This window comes from Astatotilapia calliptera, chromosome 12, assembly GCF_900246225.1.
Source record: "Astatotilapia calliptera chromosome 12, fAstCal1.2, whole genome shotgun sequence".
Lineage (NCBI taxonomy): Eukaryota > Metazoa > Chordata > Actinopteri > Cichliformes > Cichlidae > Astatotilapia > Astatotilapia calliptera.
This window is the reverse complement of record NC_039313.1, coordinates 27,557,405-27,579,521: the sequence shown is the minus strand read 5'-3', so window position 1 is coordinate 27,579,521 and position 22,117 is coordinate 27,557,405. Positions and strand designations below refer to the sequence as shown.

The 22,117-nt window shown below is 39.2% G+C and overlaps 1 protein-coding gene across 7 annotated transcripts in view; it reads right to left on the bottom strand.

The window, feature by feature from the left end:
* Positions 1-22,117, bottom strand: part of LOC113033510 (transducin-like enhancer protein 4) — a 39,883-nt gene that overhangs the window by 5,513 nt on the left and 12,253 nt on the right. For 5 of the 7 annotated variants that reach the window (XM_026187370.1, XM_026187366.1, XM_026187368.1 and 2 more), the window contains 8 exons: positions 17,730-17,792; positions 12,864-12,938; positions 12,158-12,359; positions 7,576-7,592; positions 2,779-2,901; positions 891-944; positions 649-801; positions 175-307 (listed from right to left, as the gene is read on the bottom strand). In XM_026187370.1, coding sequence (XP_026043155.1) covers positions 175-307; positions 649-801; positions 891-944; positions 2,779-2,901; positions 7,576-7,592; positions 12,158-12,359; positions 12,864-12,938; positions 17,730-17,792 — 820 coding nt within the window. The remainder of the gene's footprint in view (positions 1-174; positions 308-648; positions 802-890; positions 945-2,778; positions 2,902-7,575; positions 7,593-12,157; positions 12,360-12,863; positions 12,939-17,729; positions 17,793-22,117) is intronic. The other 2 variants (XM_026187369.1, XM_026187372.1) reach the window with 1 other exon arrangement.

Below are 22,117 nucleotides of genomic sequence, written 5' to 3'. Positions count from 1 at the left end.
TATTTTTTTGCTTTAAAGCAAAGGTTTAGTCTTAAATACAGAGATTTTTGTTAAGCTAGTCTATGGTAATAGGCTTTTTTTTAAGTTTTCAAAAACATATACTTATGTATTTGCACTGAGTCATATCTGACAGATGCAGGCAGAGATGTTTTATGTTATGCTTGCAACACTTACTCAGTGCCTCAACTCCTGATGATTTACTGGGTGCAGACCTCAGGCCTGTGGTGGAGGCACTGCTGGGTGTGGGGGCTTCAGAGCGGGATGTGGGAGTGCTGGACTTGGACACGGGAGTTGTTGACTTCTCATTCTACCAGAAAAATTAAAAAAGAAAGATTTCTACATACAGAAGGGTTTCAGAGGTGAAAGACATGGAAATAAATCTTTATGCTTTTTTTTCCAAATATAATAACAGTGCAGGAGCATTCATGCATCAGTTTATTCTAAGACTCATTAAATTGATATTCTATAAAAATGTCGAATAGTGTCCTTTATCTCTTGGATTTTATCTTACATCTTTCATGTGGTTTACAGTTTGCCAGATTTACTATTTGATCATTTTTACAGAAGCAAATAAGCATTGTTTAACCCTTTATTTAGAGGGTTTCTTGAAAGAAATTAAATGAAAAGGAGGCTACACAAATGACTCACCATATTAATATCTTTAGACTTGGAGGAAGGTGTGCTGCTGGAAGAAGCAATTGAGGAAGGGCTCAGTGGTGGGTCTTTCTTCAACAGGCGACTTTTGTCCAACCCATTCTCCCGAGGAGAGTGTGCAGGACTTCCTCGGGGAGACACTGGATCCTGTAAGCATTAAACCGAAACAATTCACATTTTCTCAACAGGTAACACGCAGGATGGTAGACTGGTAGTGTGCAGGTAATATTTTGTACCTCGTTGGAGACGTCGACAACCAAGTTGTCATCACTCTTTTCTCCATCACTTTCCTGGGTCAAACACAAACAAGGACCATACAAAGGTAAATAAAATAGACCTCCCAGAATGTAGATTTGAGAATAGGCAACAAGCAAATTATTCTTTGTTGAAAAGTGTGTGTGCTCATGTCTGTGTCCACTTTTTTTTTTACATTTATTTAAATGTTTTTATTATATGAACACAAATCAGAATCAGTTTATTGAACTCAACACCTAATAACAAATTCATGTACAAGCAAGTAGTTCCCTCATTGTGAGAGAAGACCATAAAATAGTGTAATAATATATTTTAGCAGAAGAAGTCTGAGGCCACACCCCACATGTGTTATATTTGCTGATGGGCATCATTAGGTACACATTGCTAATACTGGGTTGGACTCTTCTGCCTTCAGAACTGATGTAATGGTTCATGAAATAGACTCAAAAAGGTGCTAAAAATATTCCTCAGAGATTTGGGTCAATGTTGACATGATAGCAACAAACAGTTGTTAGCTGTACGTCCATGATGTGAATCTCCACCACGTCAAATGGCCATTTGATTACAGTGAACTCACTGTCATGAAGAAAACACTTTGATCTGAGCTTTGTGGCATGGTATATTATCCTACTGGAAGCAGCGAGAGGATGGGTACACTCTAGTCATAAATGGATAGACACGGTCAACAACAATACCAAGGTAAGCTGTTTAACCCATTAAAACCAATGGGGGCATCAAACTTTTAGATCAAACTACCGTAACTCTTGAACCAATCAGAAAATTCCAGTGGTTGCTGAAAGCAGCAACTCTGTGCTTTACAGTAATCCCATGCGGGGCGCCACAAATAACACAGAAAACAGGAAAAACAAAGCAATAAAATGAACCCAAATCCCTGATAAGATGTCTGTTTTCTGTAGAGCACCATCAAACCACTCACTCTGTCTTGTTTCAACCAAACTTCAATGGTGCTGCGACGCGTGGGATTACCGTAATGACCCTAATATCACTGAAAAGCGCATAGTCCTTGCTTTTAGAAAGCAACTGTTACCTGTCTAACACCAGTGACAGGTTAGGCTTTAGAGGGTTAAACAATGCCTATTTGCTACTGAGGGGCAGAGTTTGCCAAGAAAATATTAACCACATACCATTACACTAACAGCAGCCTGAACCATTAATACAAGGTGGAATGGGTCAATGCTTTCACATCATTGGTGCCATATTCTGACCCTGCCATTCAAATGTTGCGACTCATAAGACAAGCAAACATGCCCGGTTTAGACTTCAGCGGGTCATCTTGACCATGTCTGCATGTTACTGACTTGTAATTGGTCAGATCAGATATTTGAATTAACATGCAGCTGAGCAGTTGTACCTAACAAAGCGGCTAAAGGTGGCATTTGTGGGGTGGTAAGGTTTGAAACAGGTATGGTTGGTATATAACATGATGTGAGTGAGGGGTGTTCCATGTGTACAGCATGTGACTTGCCTGCCTGAACTAGCTCACAGGCTACACGCCATTTGTTAAATATACTGGTCAAAATGGATTCACTAGAAGCATCCCAGTGGGTCATCTGACTGAGTTACAGGCCATAAACTGCATCATCCTTGGTTCAAAGACCTTTGGTGCGCCATGTTTCTACAAGTCTCTAGCATCTCTCCTAATTTCATCTCTGAAATAAAGAACAAATAATCTCAGTTTACTTCATTTAGACAAAAAAGTGTAGTTACTGTAGATATGACAGTACAGGGCCATGTAATCACAAGAGAACTGAATAATTGAGCTCTCCCTGTCCCTAATCCTTTCTAATGAGCTTGATAATAAATCTTCTCTGCAGCTCAAAAACTATTCATTTTAGCATATTCACTCACATAGCGTGTGGAGGTCAGCTCCTTATCATCTGTCTTCTGTTTTTTGCTGTCAGAGGAATAATCGCTTGAACTTCGATGCTTCTCTCCAGTTCGAAAATTGGCTGATGGAGAGACAGATGAGCTCTGGAAGAAAAAAACAACCATTTACTTAACTGAAGCTGATTAAAACTGATCTTTTTTGTTTGTAAAGTACATAAACCCTGCACTGGAAAATCATAATAAAATCAGAAATCAGGCAGAATCAGATAAGAACAGGCCCGTTTTCTAGCTCAAACATGTGTGGAAAATAGCTATTAGAGCAACGGTTTTTGCTATAGAAAATCATTCATTTCCATTGACATTGAATTCCAGAAACACATATAACTCAAACTTGTGCTAATAGCAACAAAACACACTTCCGGACAGAAGGAAAATTAATATAAAATTACATTTGTTTGTATTCAACAAAAACATACATTTAAAGATTAGGTTACATTTTCTGGGATGTGAAACCCAAACCAAATGGACACAGAAAGAATCATCCAAGCTCCACTGAAGAAGATGTGATTATCAAAGGCAAAAAAAGTTGAGATAAATTACTAATCTTACCCAGGACAGACTGATAGGAAATATGTACGCTGCAGCTTTTACTGCTAGAAGAAACTTGGAATGTGTTGAGAGCCATGCGGTCAGTCAACAATCTGAGCAAAAAGACAAAGCTGAGCGGTGCAGACACAACGTACGCCGCGGCTAGATTTCTGTATCGCTTTTAAAATATCCCCTGGCTGTCAAAACAATTTCCTTTTTACTGTATCACACAATACAAAAGCAGCACTGCAGCCTTGACAGTTTGACTACAACATCGCAGCTTTACGGGGAGGGCTTGGCTGACGTCTCTCTTTCTTAATCAAATATGGCATCCTTTAAATACCATTACTGAAGGATTAATCTTCTTTGAGAAGCAAGGATCAAAATAAGGTCAGTTAAACATTTCCCCTCCAGCTCTGCCTGCCTCTGCTGATCTCTCTCTCTCTCTCTCTCTCTCTCTCTCTCACTCACTCATTGGGAGGTCCTTCTTACCCAGCAGACGATGGACAGAGAAGAAAAATAAAGCAGGACCTTTAGCTCGACCTTTCCACTAACTCACGCTTGTAACCTTTCCGCTGCCCTTTGCCGTGCTGCAAGTGTTGATGACAAAGATTCTGTGGGGGAGGAGTGAGGGGTTGACTGTGTGTGTGTGTGTGTGTCTGTGTGCGTGAGTGTGCTGCTCAGGCAGCACTTGTACCTGTTTACATTTTAGTACTCCATATGTGCAAACAGTGTTAAGGAGTCAGTGTGTGTACAGGTGTGTGTCTCGTCTTGAGTGAGACGAGGCAAACTGAGCCCCTGACTCTGTGTCGCTCTATTTCCAGACTGATTAGATTAATTAGCCTGCAAATTAGCTCTTTCAAAAACATCAAAGCAAATTAATTCTGCCGCAGAGACAAATGAAGGCGCTGCCGACAGCACGAGCATTATGAACGTGAGGACCTCTGAGGTATGGTTGAGTGAGAGTATTCATTTTCATTCACATCATAATTATATTTGCCTCCCATTTCAAATTGATTCTGCAGGTCCTGATAATGATATCTGCAACCTCGAGTGTTTTGTATTTTTCAGCTTTACAAACAGTCTCGCTCCCTAGTGTCTCTCGGGTAATTAGGAGCACGGACGTCCAGGATGAGGTTACTATGCCGTTGTTAGGCATTGTAAATTTATGTTCAGCGTGGATGTTTGGGGTGCATCTCAGGGTTATAAAAATAGAGTTCAAATCCAGTTCAAATGCAGTCTGACACTGAGAAGTTGCTGCACCCGAGTCTGACACCTTTTCCAAAAAATCTAACTTTGTCTGTCTTCCGCTTCTAGTCTTCCACTGGGAGCAACAGGTCAATTTTGAGGGGTTTCTGGTGTAGCCAGTGGACACACAAGACTTTAGGTACAGTAAAGGCAATAAAAAGACTAAGCTTTTTCAAGATTGCATTTGAGCAAATGTATTTTTTCTTTTGCTCTCCACAGAGACTGTTTAACTAGATGCAACCAAATCCTGCTCAGGATTAGAGCTACAAGCAGACGACCAGATGGAAGCCAGAAAGGTTCCAGGTGCCAAAAATCATACATTTTACTTACAAACTGCATATTTATAAGAAGATATGTTTTTATAGAGATTACACACAGAGCCACTTGTTCAATCAAATTATTGCCAAACTTTATCACAGAAAATACTAAATAGCATGCTATCTGAAAATCCTGTGTCATTAACATGTACAAAAACACAGAACTTCCCCATGTGCAGCATGAAAAATGTGTGTAAATCCTCTCATATTGTTCTCCAAAGAAACAGCTTCTTTGTTCAGAGACATTTTAGTGATAATCACATTGCCCAAGTAAGTCCAATTTATCTAGATCTAAGGGTAGATTTACCTCACAGAGTGTCCATATTTATGCTATAAATTCAAAACCAGCCTTTCAGTTTTAAACTATTTAAACTACGAGGAACGTTCTTGTTCTCTGAAGTCATCAGCAAATTTGCACAGATCGAAGAATTGCGAATTTATAAACGAATATGTCTTTTTCTATGCTGGACCACAGGGGGCTCTGCACAAATGATTTCTGTAAAAACCCCAAATCTTTAGAACTCTGGCTTGATGTAATTTTGTCTAATAGTTCTCTCACTCTGCTCAGCTCAATTTGTCACTTATTATTCTGCAGCCAACACAGCATGGCAAGCCAGACTGCACATTGTATGCAGAGCTTTTAAAGAGCATCCCGGCATAAACAAAGACAAGCAGACTGCATCTGTACAGCTTGTTTACCAGCGACAAAATTCAACACAAAAAGCATAGAAAGAGAAGACCACTGTAGCGATCGCACAAACTACAAGCTGCACTGCATTTATACTTCAACAGGTGATTAACTGTAAAGGTCAGTCTAAACTTGAAAGCGACCTCATTAGAAATGTATTCCTCCTGTTTCTTTTAAAAAGAAGACAAAAACAATCCCGCAGACAGACAAAGATGGTTACAATGTTACTATGTGATTCTACGCGTCTAATTTGACTTAAGGTGATTAAAAAAAAGAAAACCTGTTTGTGAGAATTGGCATTTCAGAAATGACTTTAAAAAAAGCCACAAACACTAAAAACACAGAATTAAAATAAAATTGTCATTGACCACTGATCCAGCAATTAATGTGTACTCATAATCAGGTCTGTGAAGTTGTAGTCCTTGAACACACCATAAAGTAACTGCATAACTGACTGCCTGTACTGACGTCTATACACACATAAGCACACACACAAGTAGCGTTTACATTCACGTAGCTTTATCAGTGTGTGAGGTGCTAACGCCAAGGACATTAAGGCACAGATGTTCATGCAATTCACACACACTGTACTCTGTGGACTGTTGCCAAGGCAACTGCAGACCACTGACAAGGGGCTTATTGGTTTCATGAAGTGACTGTTGGCCGCCATGTCAAAGAGCAGCTCTGCATGTGTGTGTGTGTGTTCTCACAGGGCACTAATGAAAGGCATCCATCATTCTGGCCTCTCTCTATCTTTATCAAAGCGTTCTTGTGACCTCACACTCACACACACACACTGCTAATCTCTCCCATCATGGTGCCTACACCTCTGAGCGTATGTGCATGTGCATCCAGGTGTGTTTGAACATGTGTGTGTGTGTGGAGGAGGAGAAAACTACATGGGGGGCAAGAGATAACAAACATACCTCCAGTTAGAGCATTCCTCCTGTTTCCGCCTACTCCAAAACACCAAAGAACACACACACACACATGCACAGGCTTCTAAACTCATGCATGTTTGTGTAAAAGTGTGTGCGCTCAGGCTGCTGGTATAAAGAAATGCTAATCTGCTCATTGAGTATTCAACAAACCAAATGTTTGCCTTGGGAAAAACGCTGCGCTTAAGGGACTAATTACTACAAGCGCTGGATAGAACAGTGATCTGTTGCGCTGCCTCTTTCTGCTCCCTCCTTCCTTCACTAACCATACTGTGCTTTTTTCCCCCTACTTTCTTCTCTGCTCACCTTGGGGTTTCTCTTTCACACTGTTTTGTTTTTTTCTTCCCGAGCTGTTACCAGTTTCCCATATCTGATATTTTTATTACACACAAAGCACAAGTGAAGAATATGAAAATGACAATAAGATCAGAAGCTTATAATGTTTTCTTTAAGCCTTAGTGTGGTCATTTTCATTTCCAATTACATTGACAAGCATAAAATAAAATTTCATAATAGGACATTTGTGTGAACATCCATCCATTCTTTTTCTTAACCACTTATCCAATTAAGGGTGGCAGGGGGGCTGGAACCTATCCCAGCTGTCATTTGGCAAGCGGCAGGATGCACCCCGAACATGTCGCCAGTCCAACATGTTCGGAGCTTTGTGGGAACATATTAACAATATCATTTTACAGTAATGTTTTAAATCAAATACTACATGTGTAAATATTTAGGATCTTGGAAATGTCACAGAACTGTTTTCAGTTTGATGGCAGTCTCTAACAGTCTCTTTTACATAAACACAGACGTGCACATAGACATCCTTAAAGCCAACATCAAGATTTCATCACAGACAGGCTTTTTGTGTGCGTTATGAATAAAAATCAAAACCTGTCTATCCTTTTATATCAACAAAAAAAATAAATAATTCAAAGTACAAAATGACACAGAGAAGTTGAGCGAGCAGAAGTGAAGCTATGCTCTAAACATGTCTTTTTTTCTTTTTTTAACAAAGGGAATAAAGAAAGGAAGGACTTACCTTGACTGAGTCTCTGTCTGAGAGGGCGGAGGGCATGAGATAGAAAAAAAGAATGACAGATTCAATGTCTGAAGCACAAGAACACACTGGCAAACACACAAACACACACACTGCTGCATATAACAGATACATACAGATACAAAAAGAGAGCTAATGGCGAATTTATGATATTTTTGATGAAGATAGTGGGGAATTTCATTACTGTTTATGGATCTTGAGGGGTACTATTAGAGTACTACTGCAAATAAATAGCACTTACACCTCTTTTCCAAATTAACAGATAAATCTCTTACAGTTTTGCTCTCAATTAACCATTCACGCACGCTTTCACACATTGATAGTGGCAGGGGTGTCTTTGAAAGCAGACCTCTACACATTGGAAACTCTAAGTTCATTATTTTGCCCAAGGCACTTCGACAAATGAACAGGAGCAGCTGCAGATTAATCAATCAACCTAACTTGCTCTAAATCCTAATTGCAAAGTTTTGGAGAACCTTTTGAGGATTCAGATAAAGTAAGAAGTGGAAACCTCCGTTTTTCGGCTTTAAGACTTGTGTGCTGATGTTTGCAACTTTATTGGGGCAGAACTCAGCACACTGGTAACACTAAGGCTCCGTCCACACTCACTCTCCGTTTTTGCCACCCGTCCACACTGAGACTGTTTTCGCTGATGGAAAATGCAGCGTTTTGAGAACGCTCTTGAAAATGCATACATTTGGAAACGGTGCTCTCGCGTCGCAAAAACGCAGACTTTCTAAAACGATGAGGCATGTTAGTCATCTTAGTTTAACTGGTCGCAGCCATGCGACCAGTTAAACTAAGATAGCGGAGGGCATTATACAGCAGTTGTTTTGTTTGCTCTGAATTTTGACAGCCCTATTAAAGATTAGTATCAGTTTGTATATGCTCCAGGTGGCTTTTCTTCAAATTCTTTAACTCTCACTCGATTTTGCAACTTTGTACTTTTGTGTCACTCGCAGCAACAACTCTGTGCTTTTCCTCAACATTTTGCCGCGATGTTTCACAGAGCTGGAAAGTAAATAAGCGACAGACTAAATGAGGCAGGTCGAATCTTCTTGTGTTTCATGCATGCACGGTAGTGGAACGTAAGCATTTTCGGCCGTTTGTGGATGCACAACTCTGTGAAAACAACTGAAAAAAGTGGACGTAGCCTAAATGCTAACCAAGTGGCATTGGTGCCTAAACCAAATCATACCATACAAAAATAAAAGTGGGCAGTAAGATAAACACAACTAAAGCAAGAAAGTAGAAAAAACAACTCAGACAAATGTTGGAGGATTTGTTGGTTTAATTTGTGTTTGCCTCAGTACTCTGCTCTCAGCTGACATAGTGAATAGATTTTTATTTATTAGAGTTTGTACATTATCCGTCATTTTCAGTGTCAGTCTTTTAACACATTAATATTAACCATTATTACTGACCAGTGAAGTTTCTAAATGTGGTGAAGAAGTCCAAGGGGTTAAAAATACACTGAGGTTAGCACCACAGTCACACAATGTTCAACAGTGCAACCTGCAGAGAAAATGCTTTTTAAAATACTAAAAGGGGAAAAAAGAAAGTTTTTATTCCCTTTGTTCACTTAGTCATTTCAGGAAGCAAGCTGTAGCTGGAACTGTATTCTTAGTGACTGTGGTCCTTAGGTGGATAAGTATTACCTCAGTTAGCAGCCGTTAGCTTTACTGCAGCTACAGTGCAAGGTTAACTGCTCTGCTGCACTGTAAAAACCCTCACTGACATGCTGCAACAGAGTAATTAAGTGCTGGCGCACAGTTTCAAACCTACACGCACACGTACGCACACGTACACACACATGCACACACATAGTCTCAATGAAGAGTAATTAAATGCTTGAGCTCAAAGTCAGCTCAGAGAAGAATTAGAAGCGCTCTGTGTGAACAGGAGAAAAGAGGCATCATGGTGGTTGTGTATTGCTTCCTATTAGGCCAATTAAAGTGGCATAAAGACAAATCAGTTTTTAATTGTTTAACTGCTGTTCATTCAGAGCACTAACAATTAAGCATCAGCCATTACAAGTGGTAATTCGTAATGCTGGGTGAATACTTTGACATGTAAAAGTGGATTTGGATCATTAACTGAACAAAAGATTTAAGCTTTGATGTTTATGTTTACCAAATATATTTAGCATCTGTCTGTGAGTGAAATAAAACAGCCAAGTTGTTGCGAAGTATTTTAGTCCGCTTCAAACTATCGCACCAAGAGTCACGATAAAAACAAAGTGTACTTTCTTCCAATTATAAGGCTGCACACATCAAGGCATAATCAAAACCTCTTGTCCTCAGCGGGTTTTAAATGAGGGAAATAAACCTCAGCTGAATGACAACATGTGATATATTATACTGTGCAATTATTTGTTGAACACAAATAAAGCCAAAACACACAAGCAGTGTGTGTAAGTAAGTAGCAGTCAGGTTGTGCACACCCATTTAATTAACTGATCATCAGCAAGTGTGAGCACCTCTATAAAAACAGAGGCTTTGGCAGTTTGCTCGTCGTTAACATTCAGGGGTGTGTTAAAACAATGCCAAGGAGGAAAGACATCAATAATTATCTTGGAGAAGCAATTGATGCTGCCCATTAATTAAGGAAGTCTTATAAAGCCATTTCCAAACATTCTGAAGTCTATTATCATCATTAAAAAATATTCACAAGCAGGAAACATTCATGCTGCTAATCTCAAGCATGCTGATCCACACAGGTATGCACACAGGTGTACACACGGGTATTCACAGACGCGGACTACAGCTTTCTTGGCTGCTGCCTCAAAGCACATTGTGCGCTGTCTATCTTGCGTGCTGCACAATATCGTTTATTATTTAGTATCTACTGATATCTACTGCTAGCTAGTTTATTGTGATGGTGCTGTTTTTTTTTTATTATGTTGCTCTTTGTTGTTTGCTTTCTCTTCTGTTTTTTTTCTCCATACAGGTGACCCAGGTGTTTTGTTTTTTTTGTTTGTTTGTTTTTTTTCTTTCTTCCCCCCTTCTCACCGTCTCTTCTCCCCTTTGGTTTTCTTTCTCTCCCTCTCTTTCTTTCATTCTTTCTCCCTGTCCTATCCCCCAGTCATGTCTGTCCCGTTTGTAGCAACTGAAAATAAAATAAATTCATAATTATAATAAAGGTCAATCAAATGGACCAATATGGCAAGGCCATGATGATCCACTTGGTAAAATAAATCCGCTTGGCATCTTTCTTGGCCTTAAGACAACAATTCTGATGGCTAAAGATCCAAACGGGACACAAAAAAAAAAGAAGAAAAAAAAAAGAATGCTGCTAATCTTCCCAGGAGTGGTTATCCCAGCAAATGTTACCTAAGATCAGACCATGCAATGCAATACAGAGAAAGAGCTACATTCCTGACTCTGCAGCCCTCAGTTAGCATGTCAACTGTGAAAGTTCCTGACAGTGCAATTACAAATATGGCTCGTTTGGAAGGTTTGCCAGGAGTAAGCCCTTTCTCTATAAAGAGAACATGGCAGCACAGCTAAAGTTAGCAAAGTTGCTTCTGAACAAACCACAGCATTCCTGGAACAATGTCCGAGGACATACAAGACCAAAGTGGAGATGTCTGGCCGTGATGCACAGCGCCATATCTGGCTTTAACCAAACAGAGCATATCCAAACAAACACCTCATATCAGCTGTAGAACACAGCAATGCAGGGTTGATGATTTGTAATCACAGAATCTGGGCACCTTGCAGTCAACGAGTTAACCACAAACTCCTCTTTATAATAATAGTGAGGCAATCTGTCTGAACGCTTAAGCTTGGTTAAAACTGGGTAATCCAACAGGACAATGATTCTAAATACAACAGCAAATCCACAACAGCAACAAAAGCAAAAAAGATGCAGCAATGGCACAGTTAGATCTCAGACCAACTGAAATGCTATGGCAGGACCTTTAGAGAGCAGGAGATATAGGTCTGCTCTCAAATCTCAGGTGACTGAAACAATGTTGCAAAGATGAGTGGGCAAAAATGCCTCCACAATAATGTGAGAGACTGTCAAAAGGAAGGCATTACTTTAAGTTATTGCTGTCAAAGGTGGTTCTACAAGCTATTGAAGCATTTTCACAGGCTGCTTCTGCGTTTTGGCTTAGTTTTTGTTAAATAATGACATGATGCAATATATCATCTGTTGTTATTTAACTGAGATTGTGTTTACCTGATTTTAAGACCTGATACACCTTGGCTGAAAAGACTAGATAGGTTTATCCCAATTGGGGAAACCTTAGAACTGACAGAGGGTGTGCTTTCTTTTTGCCTTTACAGTAAACAAACTGAGAGCGTATCTTTGTATCTACCTTGTGTAAGAATTTGCCCCTGATAATCAGGTAACTCGCTTTTTGACTAAACCATAATTAGAGTAAACCTTAAAGCAGTAGTTTGAAAACTCAAATTGTGACTTTGAACATACAAGCAGATGTAACAAATGCAAGGGTAATTTCAGTCATGAAGAGACCAAGACTCACACAGAAACAAGCACGCACAAACCAAAATCAACACCTGCTATATAAAAACAGCACACACAGAGCAGACCTCACCTCGTGTGTGTTCGCTGTTGTTATCGTGATGCTTCCTCTCATCTTTGAGTGGCAGCTGGTGACTCAGGGCAGAGGACAGAGCCAGCAGGCTGGCAGTACTGGCCCCAGGAGGCAGAGGGGGCTGAAGGCCCGCTGGGTGGGGTGTTAGTGGGACAGGGATGGCATGGCCATGAGAGAGGTGCTGAGCCTGGAGTTGCTGCTGCTGAACCAGACACAGAAACACCAATTAAGACTTGAAAGATCATGCATGATAAAATACAAATGAGTAGGTGATAAAAGGAAAGAGAAGGAAAGACAAACACATTCAAATAGAGCGGGGAAAAGATAGCAACTGAAACATGTAGACTACAGCTACAGTAGTTAAATATCAGATACACTTTTTTTAAATTTGATCAAAAACACCAAAACCTTTGATTTATCAGCCAACATAAACGGTGATATTTATATAACTGACAATTTCTGTGAAAGATGCTAAAACATTCAAATTTCTTGCAGAAAGAAGTTAGCTATTACTACTATACAAAATACTTTGGTTTTATTGTATATTATTATGAATACATCTGACTTTGTACTTACTCTTCTCCTCACATTATTCTTTTTCAATTAATCTCTTAAGCTATTTTCCAACATTGCTGTAAAAAAAATAATCTATGCATTTTGTATTTAATTGTGTGTGTCTGCGTGTGTGTGTGTGTAATACACCCACTCCTATGATGGCGTTGAGTTCAGCCATGGTGACCTGCTTGGCCCTCTCTACTGCCTGCACCACCTGCTGCTGATGCTGAGAGACACACAGAAACAAAAAACAAACAAACTGAAACTGAAACAGCAGCTGAGACGGAGAAAAGAATGATATGAAAAGAATTTTGTAGTTATTACAAACAACATCTTTACAAAATTCAAACAACATTTAAAATGGACTGGAATGGACACGTAAAATGAGCAGGAACTTATCTCGTTTCATCACATTGAACTTGCATATGCGTACAGCAATCATTCTAATGCATTCTGTGATATCTTTTAAACTGCTTTCCATCTGAATCCGTCATTATGCTTTGCCTATCAAACCTTATTCACAGCTGTCAGTTAGTTGCACACTGTAACTTCACACAGCCTGCAATTTCTTCAGAATTAACAATGTACTGACTGTGAAATATGTCAATCTCATTAAAACAGATATCAATGTTCAGTAACACGAGCGTGCTATAAAATCACCTGAAACTTGATATATATTTTTTCCTTTTTATTAAAACTCAAGGTTCTGACCAGAATCAGGTCAAACGCCAGACAGCCAAGATTCCCCGAGGCCATTGAATCATGACTGCACTTCAGTGCTTCGCTTCAGAATCTGACACCCATCAGTGCATTCATTAAAAGTCATCAGGCAGAAGAAGCAGCTAGCAGCTAATTAGGGTATACTAGTTAGTCAAGTGTAACCTGCACAGGCTGGTTGATTTCCTCTACGTGGAGGAGAATTAAAAAACAAACAAACAAGTGGATGTCCAAAGGAAGCAGTTAAAGACGTGTATTACAAGTGGCCAAAAATTCAGTTACAGACTCATACAATATTTTGTGGATTCTGTGATTGGTTTAATGTTTCTGATTTGAGATTGTTATTAAAATTTTATGCAGCACTGTTTTCTGATTTTTGCTCAGTCTGCTCACACGTCTCGACACTGAACAGCTCCAAAAAGTTCAACACATAGGGAAAAAAGATGGGTACCAAGAGAGGCAGACAGCTAACAGGGCAAAGTCATACAAAGGGTACAGAGCGAGGAAGACAGATCCAGACAGTGAGAGAGCAGCGAGATTCATCCAGGAGCGCAAAACATCAAAGTACGCCCGAGATGAAAGAGCTTATCAGGTGTGGAAATGAACCTGACCATCGAGTTCAGCTACACCTCTGCAGGCTCAGACTAACCTGCCTGAATGTGACACACACACACGCACGCACACACACACACATGGAATGACCCACTATATAAATTGTGCCAAACACTTTTTATGCAACAGTTCTAAAAAAAAATAGAACAATCCAAAATCAGTCGTATAATCAACAATAGAGTTCAATCTGTGCAGATGCTTTTCATTTCTTTGTATATTGTTACACCATAGGCTCCACTGGAATGTCACACTTGGGGAAGCAGTTTTAGATGTGCAGATGTTGCTAGTATAAGTTAAAGGCTTGGTGAGGTAAACCATTTTCAAAGAGGTATTGAAGGGAGGGGGGCATTTAAGAGAAAGAAATCAAAATAATAAGTCTACCTCAGACACTGTGATGCATTTCAAGAGTAAATACGAAAAGCTGAGAAAACTGAAAAAAGTTGAGAAGGACAACATGATGCGCGATACTAATGAGATGGAGTTGTAGAGGGTCGTATCCTAGCAGCCTGTTAAAATTTGCACAGGACTGAACGTAGATAATCAGTGATAGTTTGCATAATGCCTCTGCACTCTGACAGAGGACGTCTGAATTTAGAGGCTCTATATTTACCAATGTACATATTCTGTTGCCTTCAGATGGCACGAAGGATTCAGTGCACTGAAGTAGATTTTCTTACAGAATAAATGTTTCACCATTGTTTTTGTATTTGCCTAAAGAGGATTGGTTACTTATGATTTCTTGTAAAACTGTAAGGGAAAATCTGACTCCAAATATGAAACAATACCTGCAATCACAGCAAAACTGTGGCTCGATTGTTTAGTGATTAACATATTCACTTTACACCTGTTTTGGGACTTGGAGGGGACAAAAATCTAGCCTCGGGGTGGAGGTTACACAGTAATGTATTCCTAGTGCTGGTTGTAAAACTGGATAAATGAGATGGTTCTTTTGGGAGGGGCATCTGGCATAAAATCTGTGCCAAAATGAAAATATGGGGATCCATCCACTGTGGTGGCCCCCTTGGGAAATAAAGGAGTAGCCAAAAGCACATACAATCATACAAAATACTTTTAGATTTTACCTATTCAGTGATTAATTATTCGGGTTAATAACCAACACAGTAAAGCAGACAAAATTTACTAAAATTATTATATCAAATTAATTGTGCATTCATTTGGTAGCTTGACAAGAGCAAAAACTGACTTTCTAACTGAGAAAGTTCAAATGAAGAGCTCAGAAATCAGCTCAGAAAATTTTGATACATGATCTGCTGAGTTGTTAATGTCATACATAAAAATATGGTGAGTTTAAGTAAATATCTGGTTGCTGTTAACCACAAGGAGGGAACTAGATAAGCATGGAGGTATTTGTTTGAGGTAAGTCAAGTAAGAAGTCAGGCAAAGCAGTTATTCGCAGAGAACAACGTGTCTTTTTCTTTTACTCTGAGCAACTGACTTAAACACATCTTGGTGTCCCTTCCAACTCAAAAGCACATGAACACCTTGAAATCAGAGGAATGATTCCTCACTGGGGATATGGCAACAACCGAGGAACATGTAAATAACGAGTAACTAAATGCCAGATTTTACAAATTATGCTTATTTCCAGTTTCAGATTTTCATTTTTGAAAACTGCTACAATAGCTTAGCGTAATTCCTCACCCCACCCAACTGCACCTTGAAAACAGATGGTAGGAGAAGCAGGTGGACTGGGTCCCTGCTATGCACATTGCCAGAGCTGTGTACCAGACATGACCAAGTACATAACCACCACTTCTGAGAAGAGCATATTAAGAATATTTCCTCTCTTTGACATCACAAAGATCCATAGTTTTAACTAGCGGCCAGGTGGTGTGCCCAAGTGCTTACAAGTGCTCTTTAAATCAGCCAACACCCCAGGCCACGCACCGGTACCAGTCCGTGAGTCGTTTGGTACCGGGCCACAAGAGTTGAGGCTCGTGTGTGAAATTTATGGTTTTCAGGGTTTTTATCGTTATTTGTTTATCGTTTTTATCGTTAACTCCGTTTTCTTGGGTCTTTTCCCGTGTTTTATGAATAAATCTTCTTTTTTTTGGTACCGGTACTAGTTTTATTTTGTTGTATTTATCCACGACACCTTAAAGGCCGGTCCATGAAAATATTGTCGGACATAAACCGGTCCGTGGCGCAGAAAAGGTTGTGGACCGCTGCTTTAAATGATCATAACTCTGTTAGCGATGTGCTAGAGATAAAATTGAAATGGTTTCATAAAGAAGAGAAGACAACATTTATGGAGATATTCTGTGTGTCGTGGTTTCCCACTGTATTCCTGAAGTACTTCTGTCTGAACACCGACAGAAAAATTAGCTCCAACTAGATGCTATCATGTGCGCTTCACATTACTGTGACTCCTCAACCATTATAGGTAAGAGAGAAAATTTAAATGCTTGGTGAAAGATGAGAATTATTTTGTAATTTTACAGCCAAAACTCCAAAATAAGTCCAGCTGGTATGTATGATACTTGTTTGATAAAGAGTTATAATAAGAAAAAGTATAACTGGTAGACTTTAAGGACGTAGTTATTCCAAAACTTTCAGAAACAGATGGCACTTTTGTTGCCTTACCTTACTTGCAAATGTAAATGTCAATCAAGGAATGCATATGTGATCTTAAAAAAGGGGCCTTTTTATGGCAGAGACATAAAATCTGCCTCATGATAATGATTCTATTTATATGTTATGTTAATTGGGGGATTTTATTTACTCAAGTATATTTTTTCTTTATAAATTTGTCAGAAATAACATTTTTGTCAACTGACTTAACACAAACTTATTGCCTTTGCTGTAAATGGACCAATCATACTTACATGGCCCCAAAGGCCAATGAAACATTATCAGAAAATGACAAAAATAAAAATAGAAAACAAAGCGCTTTCACCAGAAATACACAGACACAGTCGATGTGATTTGCTGCACAACAATAAGATGAATGTGTTACATTTACTTGCACATGCAGTAAACACGGCTGTGCACCAAAACAAAGCAGCTTCCTCTCCCTGCCTCCCCTCTCTGCAGGCCTCAGGGCTGTGTAGCAGCACCACAGTCTAATGCCATTATTCCTAATCCACCCTAAACCCTCCTAATCCATGGCTAATCTGGAGGAGAGCTTTTGGAGTCCACACTCACTCCTTCCTGCTGTTCCCACCCCTCAGCACACACACACACACACACACACACACACACACACACACACACACACACACACACACACACACACACACACACACACACTGTCAGCTCCTCAGAGGAAGGATTTATCAGCTCAACACACGCACGCCTAAAAATTTCACAATAAACACTGCATAAAAACACTTCTCACACCCACTGCTGTATGTGCACACAATTATAAAGTATTTTAACGCAAAAAGTATTTTCTCACACACACTCAGCCGCTGGCTCCTGCATATGTTAGTGGGAGACATTTGATAAGTTCAGAGCATATCTGTCTATCCTGAGCAGGGGGGATTAGCCCAGGATAATCTGTACGAGTGTGTGTCTGCGTGTGTGTGCGTGTCCCCATATTTTCTTTCTCTTGCTTTAAAATCCACCACACAGTTCTCCCCTTTCCTGTCTCCCTTCCTCCCGCTCTCTGACTCTCTCTCACCCACCTCCTTCTTAACTCACAGTGACAGGCATTTTTGAGTCTTACCTCTTGAGAGAGGAAGGGGATGACTTGGGCGCAGATTGCGTTCAGCCGTTTAACGATCTCCGCCTGCAAGACAGAGAAGTGGGAAGCACACAATTATTTTTTTAATTTGTTTAAATTCTCTAGCAGACAAGAAGGCGTCATCCTGTTCACACAGCCTTCAATTCCTGATTCAGTTTATATCAAAGTAATAGCTCACATAACTTTCATTTCAAGACCTGTTTACTTCGTCACATGAAACTAATAATTTGATGAACATCTCTCATAAACTTGTGTTTAATATCTATTGTGTTTCCTCCAAAACAAATCTCTGGGTGCACGGGAACTTGTGTATTTTAAATGTCAAGAATATTTAGTTAACTCTAACTCAGGAGGTAGAGCAGATTGCTTACAAACTCTAAGTTATGCTATGACAGGATACTGGACAGACAAAGATATCCCTGTAAAGTGTTGTGTGAATGAGGAAAAGCACCGTAAGTCTTAAAAAAAGTGTTGCTAACCAAAGCAGAAAATTCAAGAAATAATATCTGAAAGTTTCATACATTGTGTGTATGCACACCGCTTAGCTTTAAGAAACTCACACACTGCTTGTGCCTTATTTCTGTTTCATAGCTACAACATTATTCACATTCACATTAAACTACAGGAAGACATTTCCATGCAAAAATATAGAGCATCACTATTATCACATATTCAATTCACTAAGCATCTAACCCATAACCAGCATTTTCTAAACAGCAACAACTTTTTTACTAAGCCTACTTTTTGCTAAACCTAATTACCAGGAGTAACCTTATTAGGTACACCAGTTCAACTGCTCATTAAAACAGATTTCTAATCAGCCAATACCACAGAAGCAGCTCAGTGTATATAAGCATGTAAGCACAGTCAACATGTCCTGCTAAAGATCAAACTGAGCATCAGAATTTGGAAGAAAGGTGATTTAAGCTACTTTGAATGTGGCATGGTTGCCATAACCACTTGTTGCAGTAATACAGAAGAGCATCTCTGAATATGCAACATGTCAAACCTTGAAGCAGATCAGCTACAGCAGCAAAAGACCACACTGCATACTACTCGTCGGCTAAGAACAGGAAACTGAGGCTACAGATTGAACAGGCTCACCAAAAGCGGACAATAGAAGCCTGAAAGAGTGTTTCTCACTCATGGTTTTCATGAGTCTCAATTTTCAGCATCACATTTAGATGACAGGGTTACATATGATGGATCCAACCCTGCCTTGTATCAGTGGTTCAGGCTGCTGGTGGTGTAATGGTATCTGGTACTTTTTCTATATATCTATAAAAGGGGAAGTGCACCAATTCAGCACTGAACTCCTGTAACACTCACAATGTGCATTATTTAAAAAATATCAGAATCAGTGCAGCAGAGTGTCTCTCTTTTTACAAATTCTTCTTTGTCAAATATGCCACGACCGCCAACAATGGACAGTTCACTGCTTTAATCTAAGATTATTGTCCTAGTAGCACTGAAAGAAGTCTTCTGCTGCTAGCCTAAAGCAAATCACGATACAGATTTGTGCTTAGGTCATGTCTTTGTACAGAGATCGCGTTTAATTCCTGAACAAGCCCCAATTTGATATGACCAGACCAGAACAATGGACTAGTAAAGACTTAATATAGATTTGTTTAACTAAGTATAAATCAGAATAATCTGTATTAGTGGTGTAAAACAATATGTAAAGCTACTCATGAAGTGCATGTTGAAAGTTAAAAACAAACCAAAGGGTAATGAATAAAGTTTCAGCCACACTTCAAGGAAGTTGCTCATTGCGTGTCTCTTTGAAGCTGACATCTGTTAACTATAACCCTCTAATGAATTTACTACTAGGTCATATATTAGACTGCATTCTCATTGGTAGTCCCTTCAATCAGTTGCCTGGAAGTTGTCAAAAGTTTATCTTGGGTTCTGCCCAGGTTACTTTGCCAATGGTTTCACTTGGAGTCGCGTGAAATAGCCAAATATTATTCACATTCTATGATTTCTAGTCGCTGCACTGCTTCCAACGTGGGTGCTGCTTCAGAGATGGACACAGTAACTTAGATGAAGTTTAAAGTACCCCTGCAGAACACTGGTCAAGTGGCAAGCCAACTTAGCTCTGCAACATAATGGGGAAAAGCACATACACAATGCACTATCGCTCACAATTCCATAATACTCACCAAGACCTTTAAAGTGACTCTCGTCTGTAACTAATTGGAGTAAACCTTTAAGTACCAGAGGAATGATCACAGCACTTAATTTGAAATAAACTGATAAACTGTGCCTTAACATTTAATGGGTGTTAGAGTCACTTGTAATGACAACCTCTGCAGATTTTTAAAGATATCTGAGAGAGCGTTTTCAACAAGATGTAGGCCACTTTAAAAGGCATCATAATTTCATCATATGCCAATCAGAAAGCTATGACATATCCATTTTTCATCTGTAAAGACTGGATGTGTATTTATTTCTATAAATTACAGCAATTATATTTGATTCATTTAAATTCTGCTATGCTAAAGCTAAATGTCTCATTATTGGCCTCAAAAGTCCAACTTTACATTATCAGATTTACTCCTTATCCTTCTACATCCCTGAAAGGTAATTCTCTGCTGCACTCTTTGAGCTTTATTCAGTTTAAGCTAAATGGATGATTTGTAAACATAAACCCAGAGAGAAAGTGGAGTATAGAAAGTGTAATCCTTTGCAGACAGATAAAGGAAAGTGTAACATTTTTGTTGACTTAACACATTAAATTAAGACCCTGGCTACTGAAAAAAAGCAATCAGAGTTTGAGATAATTTCTCCAAGGCCAACACAAATATATAAGTTACAGCCGTAACCTTGCCAAGCACTTGTTTTATGTACATAACCTTGGCAGAGGTGAACTTTGCTCTGGCATCAGTGGTAACAGAGCCCCCAGAGGCAAATATAGGCTTCAGACAGCAGCACAAGCAACGCTGCGGCAGTACGAGACACATAAACACAACCGTGTGCGCAAATACATGCACATGCACATACACACTCCAGCTTCTCTGTATTCATCAGATGTTTTATACTGAGCCCAAGGGCTAGCTTTTAAAGATTACACAGCACTCTCTCTTTCTAGATCAGGTAGAATTTTTTTAACAGGAAATTGCCTGATCCACTGTCCCAAAGGGAGTGCTAGTAGTGCACCTCAAATACAAACGCCAACACAGACAAAAGACTCAGACTCACACAGAACCGCATACTAATGGGTACACAAAGATGAACATCACCTTCTTTGTTTGCAACACTAAGTGCATAAAACTACATAACTGACTATTTCCTCTCGTGATGCCATGAACATCAAAGCCAAATTCACATGTGCCTGCTGGTGACAATTTAAGTTCTAAGTTCTAAACAATATCTCTGTTTCTGTTTAGTAAACTTGAAAGCACATAAATCAATCAAGCACTGAATCAAAGGTAATGGCGAGTAACAGTGTGAATTTATATGCGATTAAACTTGGGTTATTTTATTATTTTTTAACTGGTAATGAACAAAGAAATGGCAATTCATAATGTTAGCTAATTATTTAATAGCTGGTTTGAGCATTATTTCAACTTTTATCATAAACTTTCAACTAACTTTGATAAAAGACGTTTTAGAGCCTGTATAAGGAGACAGTTTGGGTCATTAGGTTGTTAGGGTTGCAATATTAATCACTACCAATTATTAATAGTCGACTGATTGTTAAACATTCAAATAACTCTAACGTTTACAGTATATGAACACTTGATTAATCAGTTTATCTTTAATCTTTAACCCATGACAAAACACTGAGAACAATAAAACCTCCTCCTAATTACTATTTCTCAAAGTGTGCCCTATTTTTGTGACGAGACACATAAACTTGAATAAAAACAAGTAACTGATTGTCAAAACGGAGTGACTAACAAGTCTATTCAAATTCAAATTTGACTAATGATGTGACCCAGAACTTTAGTGAGAACACTTTAATGTTCTGAGAGAGACAATCTCATCTCAGCATTAAAGGACAAGCAGAAATAGTCATTTTTAGAAAAACCACCTCTGTGCCATCTGACCAGAACAGGTCAGATGGACCTGAGCAGACGGTAGAGATGTTTATGAAGTGTAGGGAATCACAGTTATTCAGAAGACAGAAGTTTAGAAAACTGATGCATGGGGTATATATCATTCAGAAACACTGTGCATTTAGTTTGTTAGGTCACTCTAGCAAACAGGATGGAATGGTAAATGGTAAATGGCCTGTATTTATATAGCGCTTTACTAGTCCCTAAGGACCCCAAATGTAAATAAAATTCTGCATCAAGCCTTGTAATAGCTTTCCTACTTTTGTTAAGCCTGGATTGACAGCTCGGTGGCGCAGTGGTTAGTGCTGT